Source organism: Borostomias antarcticus (genome assembly GCF_949987555.1).
Source record: "Borostomias antarcticus genome assembly, chromosome: 16".
Taxonomy (NCBI): domain Eukaryota; kingdom Metazoa; phylum Chordata; class Actinopteri; order Stomiiformes; family Stomiidae; genus Borostomias; species Borostomias antarcticus.
The window spans coordinates 18,639,168-18,659,455 of NC_140249.1; the positions used below are offsets into that span (position 1 = coordinate 18,639,168).

At 42.9% G+C, this 20,288-nt stretch overlaps 2 protein-coding genes across 2 annotated transcripts; one reads left to right on the forward strand and one right to left on the reverse strand.

Annotated features, from left to right (window-relative positions):
• Positions 1 to 2,588: 2,588 nt before the first annotated feature.
• tbc1d15 (TBC1 domain family, member 15) lies at positions 2,589 to 12,653 on the reverse strand. The gene is made up of 17 exons (XM_084450584.1): positions 12,566 to 12,653; positions 11,589 to 11,687; positions 10,596 to 10,670; positions 9,611 to 9,752; positions 9,225 to 9,432; positions 6,545 to 6,647; positions 6,247 to 6,441; positions 5,926 to 6,054; positions 5,700 to 5,803; positions 5,444 to 5,538; positions 5,206 to 5,322; positions 4,824 to 4,924; positions 4,564 to 4,663; positions 4,303 to 4,400; positions 4,112 to 4,228; positions 3,886 to 3,972; positions 2,589 to 3,607 (listed from the first exon to the last, which is right to left on the reverse strand). Exons 1-17 carry the CDS (start codon positions 12,587 to 12,589, stop codon positions 3,407 to 3,409), a joined length of 1,995 nt encoding a protein of 664 aa, XP_084306710.1. The 5' UTR covers positions 12,590 to 12,653; the 3' UTR covers positions 2,589 to 3,406.
• Positions 12,654 to 12,787: 134 nt separating this feature from the next.
• Positions 12,788 to 14,074, forward strand: LOC311319655 (STEAP1 protein-like). The gene has a single exon (XM_084451243.1). It carries the CDS (start codon positions 12,908 to 12,910, stop codon positions 13,937 to 13,939), a length of 1,032 nt encoding a protein of 343 aa, XP_084307369.1. The 5' UTR covers positions 12,788 to 12,907; the 3' UTR covers positions 13,940 to 14,074.
• The last annotated feature ends 6,214 nt before the right edge of the window (positions 14,075 to 20,288 follow it).

Sequence of the window (20,288 nt, forward strand, 5' to 3'; positions counted from 1 at the left end):
TGTCACCAAGGCTCAAAGCCTGTGACTCTGATGTCCGTCAGAGACTTGAGAGGAGCTAAATGCCATTTGGAGCAGTGCACGGGATGCATTTTAAGTGGAATTATTGGGGGGAATGTGTGCTTATGGATGCCTCAGTTCTTCAGTCACTGTGAAATGGCTGAACATTTTTCTTAGGTCTCTGACATTTCGGCACTGAATTATGAATGACAGAGGAAATTTCAACAAACTAGCCATTCCCTATGCACACTAGACAATGTACACCATATTCAGTGCCGTAATGTGCAAAATGTTAAATGTTTTAAATATTACAGATTTGCTCAATATTAGAAATTTTGACATCTCTTCTGTGGGACCAGAAGGTGGAACATCTCTAATCAAGCCCACCCTCTTTCCTTTTCTGCATGACAGCAGAATCATTTTAGGTTAACACTCATAACTATCCTTTATGAGCCATTTACAAACAATTTGTAGACAATTGAATAGCTATTAATGTTTGTAAATAATTATAAATGACCAGTAAATGACTAGTAAAAACATAAAGTGAATGAGGTTGAAATCAAACCCATGTCTCTCTATAGTGATCTTTACTGATCACTTATAACCGTTTATAAACCAATAGTAAATAGTTAGTACTATCTATTAATGGTTTATTAAGTAGTTTTTACAAAGTGGTTTAGTTATTGAGTTGAATTTTCAAATGTTAACACAGAGCAGGCTATAGTAATTACCTCAACATGCTTTTGATTCCAACAGTTAAAGGACAGTTGAAATGTATCCTTCTAGTCAAGTGTACTTTGAATTCATGAGGTACAGGATTTGGGGAATTACAGAAAATGTGTCAATATTACGTTATTAAACTTATTACGTAAGTTTAATTTCAAGTTCACCAGGATACAGTGCATCCGGAAAGTATTCATATCCTTTTTTCCACATTTTGTTATGTTACAGCCTTATGCCAAAATTGATTCAATTCATTTTTCCCACAAAATTCTAAACACAACATGATTTGGAAATGCACACACCTGTCTATATAAGGTCCCAGAGTTGACGGTGCAGGTCAGGGAAGAAACCAAGCCATGAAGTCAAAGGAACTGTCAAAGGAGACCTCCGAGACAGGATTGTATTGAGGCACAGATCTTGGGAAGGGTTTATAAAAAATAAAATAAAAAATATATAAAAAAAAAAACTGCAGCATTGAAGGTCCCAACAAGCACAGTGGTCTCCATCATTTGTAAATGGAAGTTTAGAACCACCAGCACTCTTCCTAGAGCTGTCTGTCCGGCCAAATTGAGCAATCAGGGTAGAGGGGCCTTGGTCAGGGAGATGACCAAGAACCCACTGACAGAGCTCCAGGGTTCCTCTGTGCAGATGGGAGAACCTTCTATAAAGACAACCATCACTGCAGCCTCCACTAACCAGGCCTTTATGGTAGAGTGGCCAGACGGAAGCCTCTCCTCAGTAAAAGGCACGACAGCCCACTTGAGTTTGCCAAAAGGCACCTAACAGACTCTCAAACCATCAGAAACAAAATCCTCTGGTCTGTTGAAACCACCAACACTTTGGCCTGAATGCCAAGCGTCATGTCTGGAGGAAACCAGACACCTCTCATCACCTGGCCAATACCATCCCTACGGTGAAGCATGGTGGTGGCAGCATCATACTGTGGGGGTTTTTCAGCGGCATGAACTAGGAGACTAGTCAGGGTTGAGGGAAATATGAATGCAGCAACGTACAAAGAGATCCTTGTAAAAATCTGCTCTAGACCTCAGACTGGGGCGAAGGTTCCCAATGACCCTAAGCACACAGCCAAGATAACAAAGGAGTGGCTTTATGAAGTCTGTGAATGTCCTTGAGTAGCCCAGCCAGAGCCCCGACTTGAACCTGACTGAACATCTCTGGAGAGATCTGAAAATGGCAGTGCACAGACACTCCCTATCCAACCTGATGGAGCTTGAGAGGATCTGCCAGGAATGGGAGAAACTGCCCAAAAATAGGTGTGCAAAGCTTGTAGCATCTAAGGCTGTAATTGCTGCCAAGGTGCTTCAACAAAGTATTAAGTAAAATGTGTGAATACATACATGTATGCATGTGATATGATTGTTTAATTGTTTATACATTTGCAAAAAAAACTTTTTTCACTTTGTCATTATGGGGTATTGTGCATATTTTGAGAAAAGGAATAACCCCTAGGCTCCACTGTGGCCGTCAGCGTTAACCGTCAGCGTCGACATTCTACCATCAAAAAACAAGAAATGAACCTCGGCAATTCTCTTAACGTCGGACACTGGCGTCAAACCCGACAAGGCTGCAGTGGAGCCGGTCATTAATTACAATGGATTAATTTCCTTCGTGTCTGATGGTTGATACTGTACTGACAGACCCAGTGTTGCCAAGCCGTGAAGGCTGTAACAAAAAAAATGTGGAAAAAGTGAAGGGATATGAATACTTTTAAGATGCACTGTAAGTGAAAATAAATCCTCAATGATTTGTTTTATTGCCTGAACAGCCCCTACCATTACATCAAAATGCGAAACAACTGAAACAGGATAGATTTTTTGTTTCCTGTGTATGAAATACAATGTCTTGGAAAGGAAACCTACAGTAACTGAAAAGTTTAAGGTAAAGGCATCATCAACAAGAATGTCGATCAAGATTATGCTTGTGCCAAATACGAATTATAGAAGTGTAAAAAGATAATTTAGTAGAAACACAATCCATAACCTTACCATATATGAGAAGATTTGAAATACTAATTTCCAAGGGGGGAAAATAAATATTCCTTCTGTAGGAGAGATCAGGGAAATATTGTAATCCATATCACATGGAATAATCAAAATAATAATTCATTAATACTTAAGTTTTGAGTACACAATTGTTATACTTATTTTTAATTGGGCAAGCTGATTTATAAATGTACTGGATTCTTTCGTGATCCTTCTCAATTAGAAAAGTGTCTTGTGTTGACATCTAATTTGTCAGCAAAAAAACAAATGTCCAGCCAAATCTAAACACAATGAAATACTTACTTTACTGTTCAAATTGAAATCAATCATTTCAATCCAAGGGTTGGATTTGGGCATTTTGAGCATGATTTGTGCTGAAAAGGTTTACTTGAAATAAAAATGGCCTATTATTACTTTACAATGCAAATTCACCTTGACCATCTTTAGAAAACACTGTTAGCAAGAGAAAAGGAATGGCTATTTCAAGGACAGACAATATGGTACAAGAAATTACAAAAATAATACAATTTGAATAATCTTAAATCCTTTTTACATCTATATGTTTCTCTTCCTGGGGACTAGGGGATAATGTGGCACCCGCGGCCAGCTTCTCCAACTGAGGCCAGATACCCTCTCAGGTGTTTGGGTAACATTATTGGAAAAGTCTGTGTGAATTGCACTGTTCAGTATGATATGAAGGCAACTTTGCACCCATTCGGAGGGGATTCCCTTAAATGTCCATGACCATTGGAGTAGACCTCCGGCCTCTGTGTGGGTCTGGGTGAGGGGGGTGACCCTTGTGCCCCAAACTGCCTCATTTCAAACCCAGGAATTTCCGTTTCGATGTTGAATCCCAGGATGTCACTAACTGAATGAGGCAAGTCCTGAAAAGATTAACAGGAAAATATAGATTAGATATAAACCAATAGGGAATTTTCAGCCCTCCATAGGTTTATTTGGTTAGTTGGGTTTGTTGGGTAATTCATTTCAAAACAATACAAAATACTTTAATAAACTTTCATCATATGATTAAAAGCTAGAGAAAAGAAGTAAGAAGTTAAACAAATTGCTTGTTGTTACATTTTAAAACTAGGTATCAATTCAGACTTTAAAGATAAAGTACATGTCTACAGATGCATAAAATGCATTCTCTTGAACATACTTTACAACTTCTGATCTGCATACAAATGGCCTCTGCTTTGTGAAGGATTTCTTCAATGTCCAGTTTCATTGAAAGCTCATTTATGTGCTGTCAAAACCAGAAACACAACATTAATATTGAATGGAGAAAATATTTCTCAGAACAAAAATATATTACCACAACATTACATAGTATTCCTGAATGAAGCCTTTACTGCACAACCCGTTGAGGGGTTCTAGCTTGTTACCTTGAGGATTTCATTGAAGCCGTAGTTTTCCTCCATGATTTTGTGTTTCTCTGAGTCAAGAATGGCACAGCACACAAGCAAATGAAAGTTTTGGCAGGGTAAGCCAGTCCACATGACCTGAGCAGAAGAAAACATGTTTGTCAATAAGTTGAACTGTGCTGAGGTTGACGTTCTGATGGACAGAACCTCACCTCCCACAATCGAAGCACATCCTGGAAACTGAGCTCCCTCTTGAAACGGATCAGTAACCATCGGAAACAGAAATACAGGTAACCTGAATCCTGTGACTCTGGAAGGGCAGAAACAAAATCAGTGAAATTAAATGACAACAAAATGCTTTCATTCTCCTTAAGACAGCATGTGGCTAATGATTAAAATACATTCAGTACAGTAGATATGTTTTGATGTTTATACATGAGTGGGTCAGTCGTGAACACTTTGGCGGTCATTACCAAGGTAGTTCCAGAAGGCCAGGTCCAGCAGCCTCAGCAGGGTGCTGAGCTGGATCAGCTGGGTCTTCATGCCCTGCATTTGTTCCTCAAAGTTCTGGTGCTGTCCATACACATTCAAACAAGCACAAACATACAAACAAGCATAAACATAACCTGGTTTATAGTGAGGTTAGGGCAGAGTATGGTTTCCACAGTGACAATAATAAAAGTTATAAAAAAAATATAAAAAAAAGTGACACAAACAAAGGTTAAGTGTGTACCATTTGATCCATGAAGGAAACGAAACACCAAAAAGCATCCACCTCGTTTTCCATCACATAAAGGACAGGGGAGAGCAGGTCACTCATTCCCTGGACATACCCTGGAGTGGACAAGGACCAGGACACATGCATTAATACAAGGGTGTTAAATATACTTTTATTATGCTGCTCAGGAGTTTGAGCGCTTTTATTTCAATTTAATTTATTTAATGTAATTGTATAGACTTAATCAGTCAGTTTGGATTCACAGCAGGGGTTTGTAAAATTGCAGGAAATTGTTATTATTAGTATGTCATAATAAAAATAAAAAAAAGACAATTTTGAACACTGCTTATAAAGACCGAAGGATATTTGCACAAATCACTAATAATACATCACTCACCCAGATCAAAATCGTACATGCAGTACGTCATCAATATATCGTGAAGTAATACCAGGCCTGGGTTGTCTATGCCTTCATAGAATCTGTTGGTACGGTCTGTTCTGTTCACATCTTTTTCTGAAAGGACAAGAGTTAAGAGTGATAGTAAGTAGACAATAATAGTTCAATATATGGCTCAATTACTAGTAAACCTATGGCTTATGACAGCTTTGTATAGTAGATGTTCCTGGGAAGTTACCTATCAAACTCCTGTAGTCTCTTAACCTGGAGTTTCTCCTTTCCTGCTCCTCACTGACCGATTTCCACTGAAGCTTCATCCTGAAGTACTCATCTCTAATCGACACAAGGTGAGAGGAGAGAGAGAACAGATCAATCATCCTTTCACCTTCCCCATTTGATAGCAACATCATAAAATAACAATAACATGCCATTTAACACATTTGAGCCAACCAAAAATAGCAGTTAAGTCTTTGAAGTCTTTGATGGGCACATACGTTTTGCTTCTCTGCAAGGTTTTTCTCTCTTCGTGGGTGCTGTCCCACGGGAAATACCCCAAGAGAAACTTCCAGGCCTCTTTCCTTACTGCATGGCATAGTCCCTGCAAGATCACCATGGTCAAAGACACCAGGGACATTCATCTATGCATCACAAGAAATCCATCTGGAAGAACATCCAACCATTAAATGGAAGGTTGTAGTTCAAAAAAAGCCTTTGTCATACCCCTTTAAATATGACCTGTTTGAGATGAGGGATGTTTAGCATCCTTCCCTCCGGGTCCTGCTGCTCAGCCCAGTCCTCTGCTGACAGTGGCTCCTTCCTCTGCACCTCTGGCCTGGCTCCCAGATCAATCTGACATGAACAAAGAAAAGACCTTTGGAATAATGTACATGTCAGCTCCATATGCACATACCAACACAACTTGCCATGACCCCATTCACAAAGATGACTCCAAACACTGTCGAAGACCAAAGTTGTGGCATTGTCCTGCCCAGGTAAACCTCGCAGTGCAGCGGTCTTGAGGGTCTGGTATATTCCACTCACTCTGGTGATGACCTCAAATCCAGGCTCTTCCTGTTGGTTGATCTCCAGTCCTGGGATGACCTCTCCCAGGAGATCGGCCTCCTCCTCCGGGGGGCGCTGGTGCTGCTCCTCAGAGCCACGGAAAGCATCGAAGATGTAGTTGGTGACCTTGGAGAAGCCACCCAGAGTGGTCACGTAGGGGTCCTTCTTCAGCTTCTGTGGGAAGGAGGATACGTCTCACAATTGCGACAACCAGACCAGTGTTTTTTTTCGGATATGCGTGTTATGTTATGCATGTGTGTGATTGTAGCCCGCTCACGTGAACTAGGCCAAAGTTGTTATCGTCAAGTAGATTCTCAAAGGATTGGGAGAGTGCTTTGTTGGGAGCACTGACCAGCAGACAGGTCTCATCGTCTGGGGCCCTGCAAACACAGATGAGAATCACATAAAAAAAGGAACTACTATTTAGTTCTCAAGAGCAGAACATATTCCGTGCAACAATATTGTCTGGTTTCAGGCTTTTTCAAGCAAAACTAGGAGCAGAATATTATAGAAAAAGACCACGGTGACATTAAAGGGAGAGATGTCCTCCGTGCAGAGAAGGCACTAATAGCTTTTGTACTTTGTACTAGTCCAGTACCTTTGAGCAGCGGCCCCCGGTACCGGGCCGCGACCCATTCGCTACTGGTCCACACGGAAAGGATAAAGTGTTGTTTTGTTGTATTTTTTTTTTGGCAAACTCTGTGAAGCGTGAATCATGCCCACAACGATGGGACTTATGAGTTTTCGTAATAGTCACTCATCATTTAACCATTTCACTGCACAAATGTCAACTTGCTTAGCTGTGGGGCTTACAGTAACGTAATCAGTATGCCAAAATGACACCAAAAAAATTCAACCAATGGCCAGCATACATCTCCTAGCCTACTCGCATCTCATCTCCACCATCCTCTCTCCCCGATTCCAAGTTCTCCTCATCATATTCCTCGTCTCGTTCCGAGCAATCTTTTTCTTTTAATACATCTATGCTGGCAATGCTTTTGCTACTTGTTGCACCTGCTGTCGCCACCCTGTTGCGCTGAAATGACTTTAGCCTGCGCTTATGGTTCCAATTGGCTTAGAAGAAATTAAATAAATGTGGCTGTCTTTTTGACATTTTACCACTTAGCTCCTGACATAGCCTACTCAAAACTCCCACACTTGCACAAAACTAACACGGGGAGCCAGCGTCACTGCGTGACCTGAGTGATTGACGTCTGTCACGTCTGTCATGCCACCCAAAATAGGCAAGCAAGCGATTTACAAGTAACTTCAATGGGAAATAAATGACAGAATGACAGAACAGATACCATTAAATATTACACAAAATTGATTTTGATATGTTTATAATTACAAACGAGGTGCCTGATCATGCCAGTGACCCCACCCCCATTGTCAATATGAAACTGGTCCGTGTGCAAAAAAGGTTGGTGACCGCTGCCTTATGCCCCATTCAGACTACACGAATTCAGCCCGATTCTGAGACCATTTTTTGTCGCCAACAAAGTATCCAGCGTCGGGACCCATTATGAACATCAGGAACGACGAAAAGCCTTATAGTGTGACATAATGGAAGATCAGCAATCAGGTGTCTGGGATGCCCTACGACACCCCGACAAAAAGTCTAGCACGTAGTAGTTTAAATGAGGCAGATATAGCCTAGTTGTGGTAGCCTACATATCATAGTTTCGGCAGTCAAAAGATAACTCAAAACTCAAAGATAGTGACGGGGAGTCAGATTCTGCCGGGGAGTCTGAATTATTTGGCACAATACCCCGCCACCATAATATCGAGTATAAATACTTCTTCCATTACTAACAATTTGTTGACCAGACTACCTGAACTTGCGCAATGACGCGCATAGTCGTAAAAGACGGCATACGATGATTTGTTGTGGTGATAGTGTATTGTTGCCAGTGTCCCGGCCGCGACACAAGAATCTATGGAACTGTGATAGCCTAATCTGACATGGTCACCATCGTGAAAGACAAAAAGATTGTGTAGTCTGAACGGGCCATTAGAGGTTAATCACCAAAGAGTCATCTGACTGCTGATATATCACCCATGATGTCACAGGCGGTTTTTCTCTCCTACGTCTGAAGATGTGCTTAATCCAAACAATTTCATTATAAAAGGCCTTGATAAGAACTTTAATAAAGCGACGGAGCAGAGCATTCACGCCTGCAGAGAGGAGAAATGATCTGTGATATTTGGCTCTAAAAGAAAACTGGATTCTTTGAAGCTCTTTTCTGGGGACTGTCCGCTGACAAAACATCAGGAAGACAGGAAACGAATACAGAACTAAATCTGTGGAATATGCGCTTTCAGGCATGTTAGTGTGATGAGAGATTAACAGACTTTATGTGTAATTTCATGTCTAATCTCAAATCGGTTTCCCAGTTTGAAAATGTAGCCATGAAAAAAAAAGAATTAATGTAATCCAGGTTTTAGGCTTATACCCCAAAACTGAAACCCATGTTCCAATAGAAGTACAGCTTGATACTTCAACACATTCCACAGAAGCATACTGTAAGTGCAGGTGGAGCTTTATCCTTTTTACCCCCATCTCCCCTTCTCTCACTGTCCTTCATGCAAATTATGAATTCAATGCACTTCAGAAGACGTCTGTTAACTGAGCCTTCTTTCGACATGCCCATTTAAAGTTTGTAAACACAGGTAGTCATTTAACATGGCAGTATCAACACTTCTATCATGCAGCTACAATGAAACAGGCAGGATAGCTGTGTTTATTGTATGTCTCCATTGTTGTCTAGGTCTCAGTAAACTAAGCCTGTTTAAATAAAGAATTAATAAATAAAAAACACCAATGAGAGTTCTGAGGACACCCTCTGCTGGACAAAGGCCACAATGCACCCCCGGGTCGATAACACGACAGAAAGGTATGAATTTTCCTCTGTTATTGTCCTTCTGAGCCCAGAGTGGCAGGTCAGTGTACTCACTCGCTAAGTAGTGCATATCTCCTCAAGCAGTCCAAGAAACCTTTGCTGCCTCCGTGGTGAAAGTGAAGAGCTGGTAGGGGAGTGGAGGGCTCCTTGAGCCGGAACACCAGGTAGGCCCAGCCCTCCTCCTTCACTGTGACGGACCTGAGGTCGTACACACTGAAGGTGAAGGAATACTTGCTCTTCCCATTAGTATGGTTTAAAGCACCTGAAAAGGCAATGAGAATAGCTTTCTTTAATTGTTTAAACAGGCCACATACAAAATATGTATAATATTGAAAAACCTCTACAATATTCTCATCTATACTCAAGACTTCAGGAAACACCAGGTGTGCCTCTGCCAATCAAAAAACACTCAGACAAGTGTAAGACAACTTAGCATTCACCCTCTCCATTGGCACAAGGTTTCCTCTTGAAGGTGACAGCGTTGATCATATCCCACTCGGTCTCATAGCTCTGCTGCTGATCCACAGGTTGGTGGGACCTCTCTCCTGGACACTGGGCCCACTCCATCACTGAGCTGGAGTCCTGTAACGGGAAACACAGTCGATTCACTTAAAATTCACTCCTCACTTAGGCTACATCCACACTAATGTTTTCTTAAAACGCATAACTTTTATTACGTGTACGTCCACATTACTCTGGCATTTTCGAGCCCCTAAAACTGAGACTTTTGAAAATGCTGCTGACCGGTTTGAAAACTCTGGGATTTTGTTTTAGTCTGGATGGGCGGAAATGGAGACTGTTGAAAATGATGACACAGACACCCAAGTTCACTTCCTGATTGGGGCTTGTCAGTCATGACATGTCCCTCCCTGATTCAACACACCCCTATCATGTGACCCTTTTCCATAAGAAATTTTTATTTGCTTTGCAAAGACTCCCAATCTGTTTTCTGAATTATTTATGAAATGGTGTCAAAGCGCTCATGTGGAAAGAGATAGTTTTAGTTTTAAAATGAAAACGTATTATTGTGGACGACTTAGTCTTAGTCAAAACCTATAACAGAGGTGTGAAAAGTAATTGCTGGAGCTGTTGAGGTTGAGGTTATTGTAATCATTTGGCCACTCAACAATTAACCTACAACAGGCAACAACTGGAAAAAATGCTTCACTCGTAAGTGGGTGGCACTGACGAGTGAAGCATTTTTTCCAGTTGTTGCCTGTTGTTGTAGGTTAATTGTTAAGTGGCCAAATGATTACAATTCAGCCATCCGTTGATAATCACTAGGCTACAGAAGTATCTATCTTAACATATCTAGGTTAAGAGCTGTGAAACTGTTCAGTAGCACACACCTTCCCATGTAATATTAATAAATGTCCTTCCTATTGTCATACTGAAGTGAAGTTACATGTGGTAAAAGAGCCAAACCTCGCCAGCACAGAGCATGTTTGATGGATCCACACTGTCCTCCATAGGTTTGTATTCCACAACAATGTCCCCATCCTGACATTTTGGGTGGATAAAAACAAGACATTAATATAATAGGCAAAGCTCCCCTAGACTCCTGTGGAATCTTGACACAATATTAGGGTGGCAAAGGGACGGAAACTCTCCGGTAAATCTCCGGAAACTTTCCGGAAATTTTCCATGGGAAGTTTAGCTCGGGAATTTAGAAAATGTTGAGCTTTTTTGTAGTCTAAAACAGCTTTTTTCAAAAAAAAATATTTGATATACTTAATTTGGGATTTTATCCCGTTTTCATCCAACTTCGTAGCCAATTGACCCTGACCTAGTGTCCAATTACCCCCTACTAACTGTTGAGGATTCGTCACACAACCCAGCTGGTCGGCAATGTGAAAGGATGAGACAACTCTTGACTATCTCAGCTCGCAACCATAATTCCAACACCAGACAGGGTTGCTGTTGTGTGACAAACTCTCAAGCCGAGATTAAACTAACCACCCTCGGGGAGCGGTGGCCCAATAGGCCCCTCCCTCTGGGATCTGGCCATACTCGGATCTGGTGAGACCACCAGTTCCCGGTGGGCAGCTGCACCGGAACACAATGCATTAGACCGTTACACCACCGCAGATTTCTATAACAGGGAACTTAAATGTAGCCTAGTTGGGGAAAAAACATAAAATACAATTTTAGATCTTGCAGCATGATCTTGGTTAAAATAACCTGATTTAATGCAAATTCAGTTGAATTTTAACCCTGTACTGTGCATTCATCCATCACATGTACAACTAACAGCTAAAATGTTTCTATTTCTGTCTGTCTATGACAATGTAAATACAACTGGTGTAAATAGGCCCAAAATTCCCAGTTTATTCCCGTTAATTCCCATGGAAAGTTTCCAACTTTTAATATTCCCGGAATTTTGCAACTCTACACAATATCAAGCTAGTAATTCCCTACCTTGTCAATTAATCGTAGGAAACCTGGAGAGAGTAGGTCTTGCTCCTCACTGTCATCACTGCTAGAATGTATGAAGACACCGTCATGCTCAAACACAACCTGAAAAAGAAGTGCAGTGCACACGGGTTTGCACATTATAATATCATTATCAGCAGCAAGCATTGAAACATAGCTGAATTAACTAGGCAAAGCGTCTGTCTAGAAGAGATAGCAGACCATTAATTATGGCTGACGATTGTAAACGCTGCACTCGCTGAAGCCAGAGAGCTACAGTAACGTTAGCTGGCAAGACAATATTTGAAACGTTCCAGGAAAGAAAGATCAGTTGATCAAGTTGGCAATCTGGTAACATTAGCTGTACGGTTCAGTTGCGAACATTAGCTAGCTGTCCAGTTTAGAACTTGAAAGCAAAGAAACATTGTCTGCTTGGTAGCTATTAAGTCATTATCACTGCCTGAACTCATGGCTGGCTAGCACAGCCGTTCTAACCCTGTCTGCTGGACTAGCCAGGATAAGTTAGCTGGGTTAACATCCCTTCCATGATCATTATGTATGGGAACCTGTCACAGGCGAGTCAAAACTAACGAGCTACCTAGATACATTTGTCTAAGTTAAGGGGCTATGCTTCGTGACTGCAGCCAATGTTCATGACGTGTCAAAAACTAGTGCTAGCTACACAAGCTACTAGGTAGCGAGCTAACCCGAATGCTTGAATTTAGGCTGATGCTTAGCAACTTAGCTAGCAAGCTGTAGCTACGCTAGTTATCTAGCTAGCTAACGGACAAGCCAGCTAGCTAGCCGTGTTGTTGATGCTCCTGGGGTTCATCAACACAAGTAGGGCAGACCAAAAGCAGGGATGAAAATGCTTTGTAGTCATTCCTTGTTCCCCCTCACTGCGTGAGAGACATTTGCCTTAGATAACAAGTAAACTAACTAACACACAAGCAGACATTGCAAGGGTTGTGTATTTTCAATACCTTGGGAGGAGTATCTGCCGCCATGTCGCCTGCTAGCGCCACTCACGACTCCGAGCTACGTAGCATGGCTCACGTGCCTGACAGCTTCCACAACAACAGTGACAAGTCATCTTCCGCAAGTCGGTGAATGCGCATGCGTTATAGTCAGGAGTTTCCACGTAAGCGGATTTCGTCATGACAAGTAGTGGACTTTTATTTGAAGATCAAGAACTGACGGGAGAGAAGTTTTCCGTGAACAGAAACAACGTGAATTGGTAGCCTAACCCTGCGTCCTCTGCAATTGCTGTAGGCAACCCCCGCTCCAGCGTGTGTCAACAGCGGCCAAATAAGTTCAGCAACCTTATGATGGAGAAAAAACAGGCTGTTTCGCCATGCATTGGGGGAGCAGAACAAGACTGTCATGAGCAGTCTTACCCGAATCCAGAGGATTCCAATGAGGAGCATGATGGAGTTTTGATATTGAAAGAGGTTAGACATCGCCCCCTCCTGGACACCTTGGCGCTGGAGGAATTTGAGTTCCCCTCCAGTGTAAGACTAGATGACATGCCGCTTTTCCCCCAGTGGGTCCTACCCCTCCGCCTCACAGCCCTTCTCATGGCTGGGGCCTTCATCTACACACTGGTGAGGGATGTGCTGCAGCCACGGGTGTCTCAGGGCAAGAGTGACTTCTATAAGATCCCTATATTGGTGATGAATAAAACTTTACCTTGGACCGCCATAATCCTGCTGGCTTTGGTTTTCCTGCCTGGTTTACTGGCTGCCCTGCTGCAGCTGCATAGAGGCACCAAGTACAGCATTTTCCCAGGGTGGCTGGAGAAGTGGATGTCTATTAGGAAACAACTGGGCCTCTTAGCCTTCTACCTTGCTTCTCTCCATGCTATCTACAGCCTGTGTTATCCCCTGAGACGCTCCTACAGATATAAGCTGCTCAACTGGGCATACCAACAGGTGCAGCAGAACCGTGAGGACTCGTGGGTAGCGGATGATGTATGGCGTATGGAAATCTACGTGTCCCTGGGCATCATGGGATTGGGCACGCTGGCCCTCGTAGCCGTCTCCTCGCTACCCTCTGTCAGTGATGCCCTGAACTGGAGAGAGGTCACGTATGTGCAGAGGAGTCTGGGATATGTGGCGCTGGTTTTCTGTACAGCCCATGCTCTGGTGTTCGGCTGGCGGAAGTGGGTGGAGGTACAGCAGTATGTCTGGTACACCCCACCCTCCTTCATCCTGGCCTCACTCCCCCCGTTGGTTGTCCTCTTGGTCAAAGCTGTGCTGATGCTGCCCTGTCTGGAGAGGCGGCTGGAGCGGATTCGTCAAGGCTGGGAGAGGCCATGCCTCAAAGACAGGGAAGGGACTGAAGAATGCTTGCTCTGAAAGTCAATAAACCAAATCCACTGTATCCTCTGAAAAGGCTCTATATGTGATTATGTAGTGTGCCCTTGACAGATTGGATCCTAAATACCTGCTGGTGCCATCTTGGAAAATATACTTTTGAACCAGAGTACTTAGAATCATGTATGAAGACACTTTTTTTGTGTAAGTCAACCACAAGGATTCTGATCAGTTTGATATTATGACATCATTTTGACCCAGAAATACAAGATGACCGCAATCTAGTAGAATAAAAACTTGAATGGGAAGATGTGGTGTTTTGGCTTTGCCATTTTTACAGTAGTATGTAAGGAAGGAGAATAATAATGGTAAACTAGAGCCATTATAATTACACCTACCAAATATGCATGGTTTAGTAATGACAATTTATGTTTTCGTTCATTTCATAATTATGTAAGCTACACTGAAAATATGTTAATGCCAAAACCCATTTTACCTTGGTACTATTGTACTTTAAGCAAATTACCTCCATGAGGATATTTTACAGTAAAATAATTGAATGTACAGTATGACAAGAGAACTAATTACACTTCAAAATATAGCTGCAAGCAGCGATATGGGGGCCAAGCAGGAAGCGCAACCATTGCATCAAAGAGAACACGCCATAGCCGCATTCAAATCCCTACCGCAGTCATCAGGCATATGGTTCAGCATTAACGCACTTCCAACTTTGACATGTTGGTGGCGCTAGAGAGTTTGAGCTGTCAACATAGACTTGGTTACAGGAGTCACGGGACCTTCCTTAATGTGTGTGTCAAATGTGGTTTTGATACATCAAAACATTGCTGAGATATGACCCCACTTCCTGTTTGGCGGCTTTGCCACCAATTTATATTGGCTGTGACGGGCGAACACTTTGGAAATTCAAAAATCTATCTGACAGCTTTTGTGAGAATTGGTCTGGTGATCATCTATGCTAATTATGGTGAAGATTCGAAGAAAATTGTGGCCTGTGAAATATTTTTAGACTTTTTCGTAAAATCCAATATGGCGGAAAATCCAACATGGCGGAAATGACCTCATGGATTGCGTTGAACTCGAATTGATCAACGGCACCTGAATATTGAAAATTGGGCATACAGTTCAGCATGAATACACCTCCAACTGTGACACGTTGGTGGCGCTAGAGTGTTCGAGGTGTCGACATGATACTTGGTGACACGGGTCATGGCACTGTGCCCAATGAGTGTGCTTATTGTGTTGTTAATAGATCAAAACATTACTGAGCTATGACAACACTTCCTGTTTGACGCCTTCGCTGCCAATTTCGATTGGCTGTAACGAGCGAACGCTTTCAACTATCAAATATCCTTGTAATGCGTTTGTAAACATTGGTCTATAGATTGTGCCTTCCGTGTTTCGTGCAGATTGATGAAAATTCCTAGGAGGAAATACATTTTAAGTGTTTTTCACAAAATCCAAATATGGTGGAAAATCCAATATGGCGGACAATGACATCATAGGGTGCCTTGAACTCGGCTTGAGCCAAGCATTCCAACGGTGCCTCATTTTTGAAAGTGGGCATTAGGGTAGGAATTTCGTCATTTTAGAGTCTGAAGGCAGCACTGATTCATTCATTCAAAAAGTTTATTTGGATAGGACAATGTGCACGTACAAGGACAATGTGCACATACATAAAATGTTCAAGAACATTAAAATGGGTACACCAGATTTAGCTCAGAGCTACATTCAATCTGTAGTCCGGAGGTATCCTCCGTTGGTCAAGATATCCCACATTCCCATGAGCCCGCCCCACTGCTCTGACCAAAATAGCAATTTTGTCTCCATGACTGTTAATATGTCACTTTCTGAAGTTTGAAAATGTTTTCAGGCGAGAAAGTAACCAAAATATGTCCAGTTTATCAAAATAACCCGTTTATATATCTGATCTATTTTCTTCTTCTGTAGGCTAACGTTACTTAGGGTACGTTAGTTAGCCAGGCTACGTTAGTTAGATAGGACTAGATACCTGTGGGGTTTGACAGAAATGTCGGAACAAATACTAAACAAGGTGTAAAATGATTTGGGGACCAATATCTTTAGCTAGCTACTTAGCTAAAGTAACTAGCTTACTATATTGCTGTCTTAGCAGTTGTTAAAAGAACAGGATACAAACAAGTACTGTACACATGTAAACATGTTGTCCCCCACCCATTATGCATGTTCCCTTGTGGTATCAAGCCCCCTGCTTCTCATCAGGCATTTTTATACAAAGATCCCACTATATTGCCCTGTAGAAGACCCCTCAAATTTCTAAAGATCATATTACAGAGGCATGTGAAAAACCACAACAGGCCTACACTCTATGTAAGCACAACTAGCGATTCATAAAGACAGATTGATGAAAACAATTGTTCGCGGCAGAAAATAGATTTTTAGAAACTGCATTCTCGGTGCCCCGACCACCGCCATTACATGGATATACTGGCTCGCGCTGGATTTTAAATTTCTTCTACAGGCCTCCGAACTACACCAAATCTCTTGAACAGTGGCCTGAGAGACCAAAGGCACATCTTCAACCTGACCTAGCCGAGATGAAAGGTTTCACATTCAATGCTATGGCCACTGTGGATACCAGTCCACTCCTTGGTCCAGACAAGGATTTTTCCTGGAAGGAAGCACTAGAAGTCACCTTCAAGGACGTTCAGGAGTCAGCACCAGCATGGAGAGAGGCGGAAATCAACCTGTTGAAGAAATGTCAAGCTGATGCTTTCCCGGAGGAACTGGCTGCTCTAAGGGCAAAGCAAATGATTCCATCAACTAGTAGCCTCCAAACACTAGTTCTCGAATTGGATACCACTGGGCTCATCCGAGTTGGTGGGAGACTCCGTCATCTTCAGGGGTACAGTGCAGAGAGGATCCATCCAGTAGTCTTAGACCCTCATCACTATCTGACTATGCTGCTTATTCAGGATTTCGGTAACCGACTTCTACACCCAGGCTCGTAACAATTTTTTTCAGAAATCCGTCACCATTCTTGGATACTGAGAAGGAGACAAGCAGAGTCAAACACCATCAGTCAGCTTGCCCAGTGTCATAAATGGCGTGCACAGCCCAAATTTCCTTTAATGGACGATTTGCCACCAGCTCGTCTCAGACTCTTACGTCCTCCTTTCTACTCTACAGGAGTTGATTGTTTTGGCCCTTTTATAGTCAAGATTGGACACCAAAATTAAAAGCGCTGCGGAGTTATCTTTAAATGTCTCACAACACAAGCAGTTCAATGGATTCTGATGCATTCCTATTAGTTCTGCGCAGGTGTATTATTCGTCGAGGCAAGTCAGCTGAACTCCTGTCTGACGGAGGAACCAACTTCTGACGAGCAAGCAGAGAGCTCCAGGAGGCATTCCAGGCTTTGGAGTCTGAGTTACAAAAGAAGCTCTATGAGTATCGGTTGGCTTTCCAGTTCAATCCACCAAATGCCCCCCATTTTGGAAGGGGGGGGGGTGCAGGCAGAGATGGGCAAAAATACATCAAATTGCTTGGGAGAGAGAAATAAGATCTGTGAAAAATGCTCTCCACGTAGCTGTTGGTAGTCGATGAATACTGGTAGATCATGTTCCGACTACCGTACTTGTGGATTTGGAGTGCATTCTTAACTTGTAACCACTGATGTGGCAAGCATTGATCCAATCACTCCTACAGTAGCATGCTTCTGATGGGGCAGCGGGATGCTGCCTTGCCTCAGGTTGCCTATGTTCTGGAGTCTATGGGGCGATGTGTCCTATACATACATTCAAGTCATGTGCAAGTGTCTATCGACAGGGTCCCTCAGTGGTTGTGTGTGTGGGAGGGGGGGGGCAGAGGGGGACACAAGCCTTGTTGAAGAGGCTGATGGCCGTGGGGAAGAAACTGCCTCTGTGGTGTGCAGATGTGTTCCTGATGGACCGCAGCCTCCTGCCGGAGGGGAGTGGCACGAAGAGATTATGGCCGGGGTGGGAGGGGTCGGCCGCAATCTTCCTGGCCCGCTTCAGGGTCCTGGAGTTGTGGAGGACCAGGAGGGAGGGCAGGTTGCAGCCAATCACCTTCTTGGCGGATCAGATGACACGCTGCAATTTAGCCCTGTCCTTGGGTGTAGCGGTGAAGCACCAGATGGTGATGGAGGAGGTGAGGATGTCAAAGTCATGCGACCAGGTCCTGCACGCACTGCTCATCTTCTCGGATCTATTTCAGGCCAGATTCCATGTGCTTCCTCTTGGCTTCTTTTCGGTTGGCCAGGGCGTTGGGCTCGGATCTGGGCTTCATTGTTCACATATCTGGAGTGCACCAGCAGCTGTTTCTCATTCTGGAGGATGGAGAGCCAGCCAGACTTAATTTTGCTGCCCTTGTTCATTCACTGGATCCACATGGCCATGTTGGAGTAGGGGTTGTCTGTGATGGACTGAGTGAAGTCAGTATGAAGGAATGTGACCTGATCAACAGGGAGTGGAAAAAGTGTCTTCATGCATGACTCTAGGTGCTCTGGTTCAAAAGTAAATTTTTCAAGATGGTGCCAGCCAGGGGTTAAATTGGGCCGGGGCTATCCTTGGCTCAGCCCCACCACATAGGTTCCCAAATGTCATCATCTGGAGCTCAAACCAATCTATCATCAACTTTGTTACAGCTTGCCCGTCCTTACCTCCATGTCCGTGTCTCTCCTCTCTCACTACGCGTTGTGCCGCCCCCTCGGACCGGGCATACGGCATTCCAGTTCCCCGGAGTTTCCCCCGGGTACCGGCCACTCCCGTTCCCCGTCTCCTGTCGACTCTACCCTCTCAGCTAACCCCTCCCGTTCCTCTCACCTCTCTGGTTTGGAATCGGACTCCAATATTCCCAGCACTGGTAAGACACGGGTAAGACACTGGTAGGACACTGATAAGACAGTCTAAGACACTGGTAAGACACTGGTAAGATGCTGGTAAGACATTGCTAAGACACTGGTAAGATGCTGGTAAGACATTGCTAAGACACTGGTAAGACATTGGTAAGACACTGGTAAGACACTGGTAAGACATTGGTAAGACACTGGTAAGACACTGGTAAGACATTGGTAAGACACTGGTAAGACGCTGGTAAGATGCTGGTAAGACACTGGTAAGACAGTGGTAAGAAAGTGTAAGACACAGGTAAGACACAGGTAAGACACGGGTAAGACACTGGTAGGACACTGATAAGACACTGGTAAGACAGTCTAAGACATTGGTAAGACACTGGTAAGATGCTGGTAAGAAAGTGTAAGACACTGGTAAGACACGGGCTATATAACGTGTTACCATTTTAGCTAACATTAGTTAAATTATCTATCTAGGTAATCTGATCATGGCTTAATCTATCATAGGCTGAGCTTGATAAACACGTACATGTACAGTGTTTTTATATATTCTAGGATTGAGTCGCCCAATCCAGCAGTAGCTAGAGAATGATACCACATAGAGTGGAGCAGCACAGCATAGGGTTGAGAAGAAAATTGTGAGAATTGTATTTAATCAAGGAATATTTGCTATTTATGAAGCAGTATTAAAGCGCCACCATCACTGCTGCCACTGGCCACACACATACGCACCCTTGCCAACCCCGCTAACACAGTCCCTCCCCCTTCCCATATGAAAAATCTCAATTTAACCCCTGGGCCCAGTATTCCAAAACACTTAATCTGGACCAGAATGATCCAGATTTTGTAATCCCTTTTTTGCTGTCCCAGATCAAACTGGTCTTGTAGATTTTGTCCTGGCTTTTCAAAGAATTTCCAGATAGGATCATTCTGATCCAGATACCACAATATCAGGATTACAGAATCTAGATTTGCAGTCTTTGGATATGCCTCCATTGGTCAAAGTAACAACATTTCATTGACACAGACTTGTGAAAATGTTGGGAAGTGTAAATCTGCATATTATTAATATTAATTTAACTGCAATAGAACATAATACATAGGCCAGAATTGCATAATTGGGTAATTGGGGCTGGTCATAACCATCTGTCTGGTCTAACTATTCTACCCTACAAAGGCAAAAGACCTTAACTTCATTTTTGGTCGAAAATGTGGTCAAATATCTTTGTCAACATTTTTTTTCAAAAAATAGTTGGTTGTCTTTGCTGCAACCTCCAAAAGCACAACAGAATCAAGGCAGAAGGCCTTAACATCAGTTAAGGTTCTTTCTCTTGGCTTCACAGCAGTCTGAAACATTGAGTAGAGTTGAGTTATGATACTCTGCCTTTCTTTTGCTGTGTATCATATATTATATTAATGCTCATATGCCTAATTGTGCCATGATTGCTAGGTTTTATGTAGGATGTTATCATTATTATCATATAGGCCTACTGATTCAAGAGTCAAGATGGCTGTGGGGAT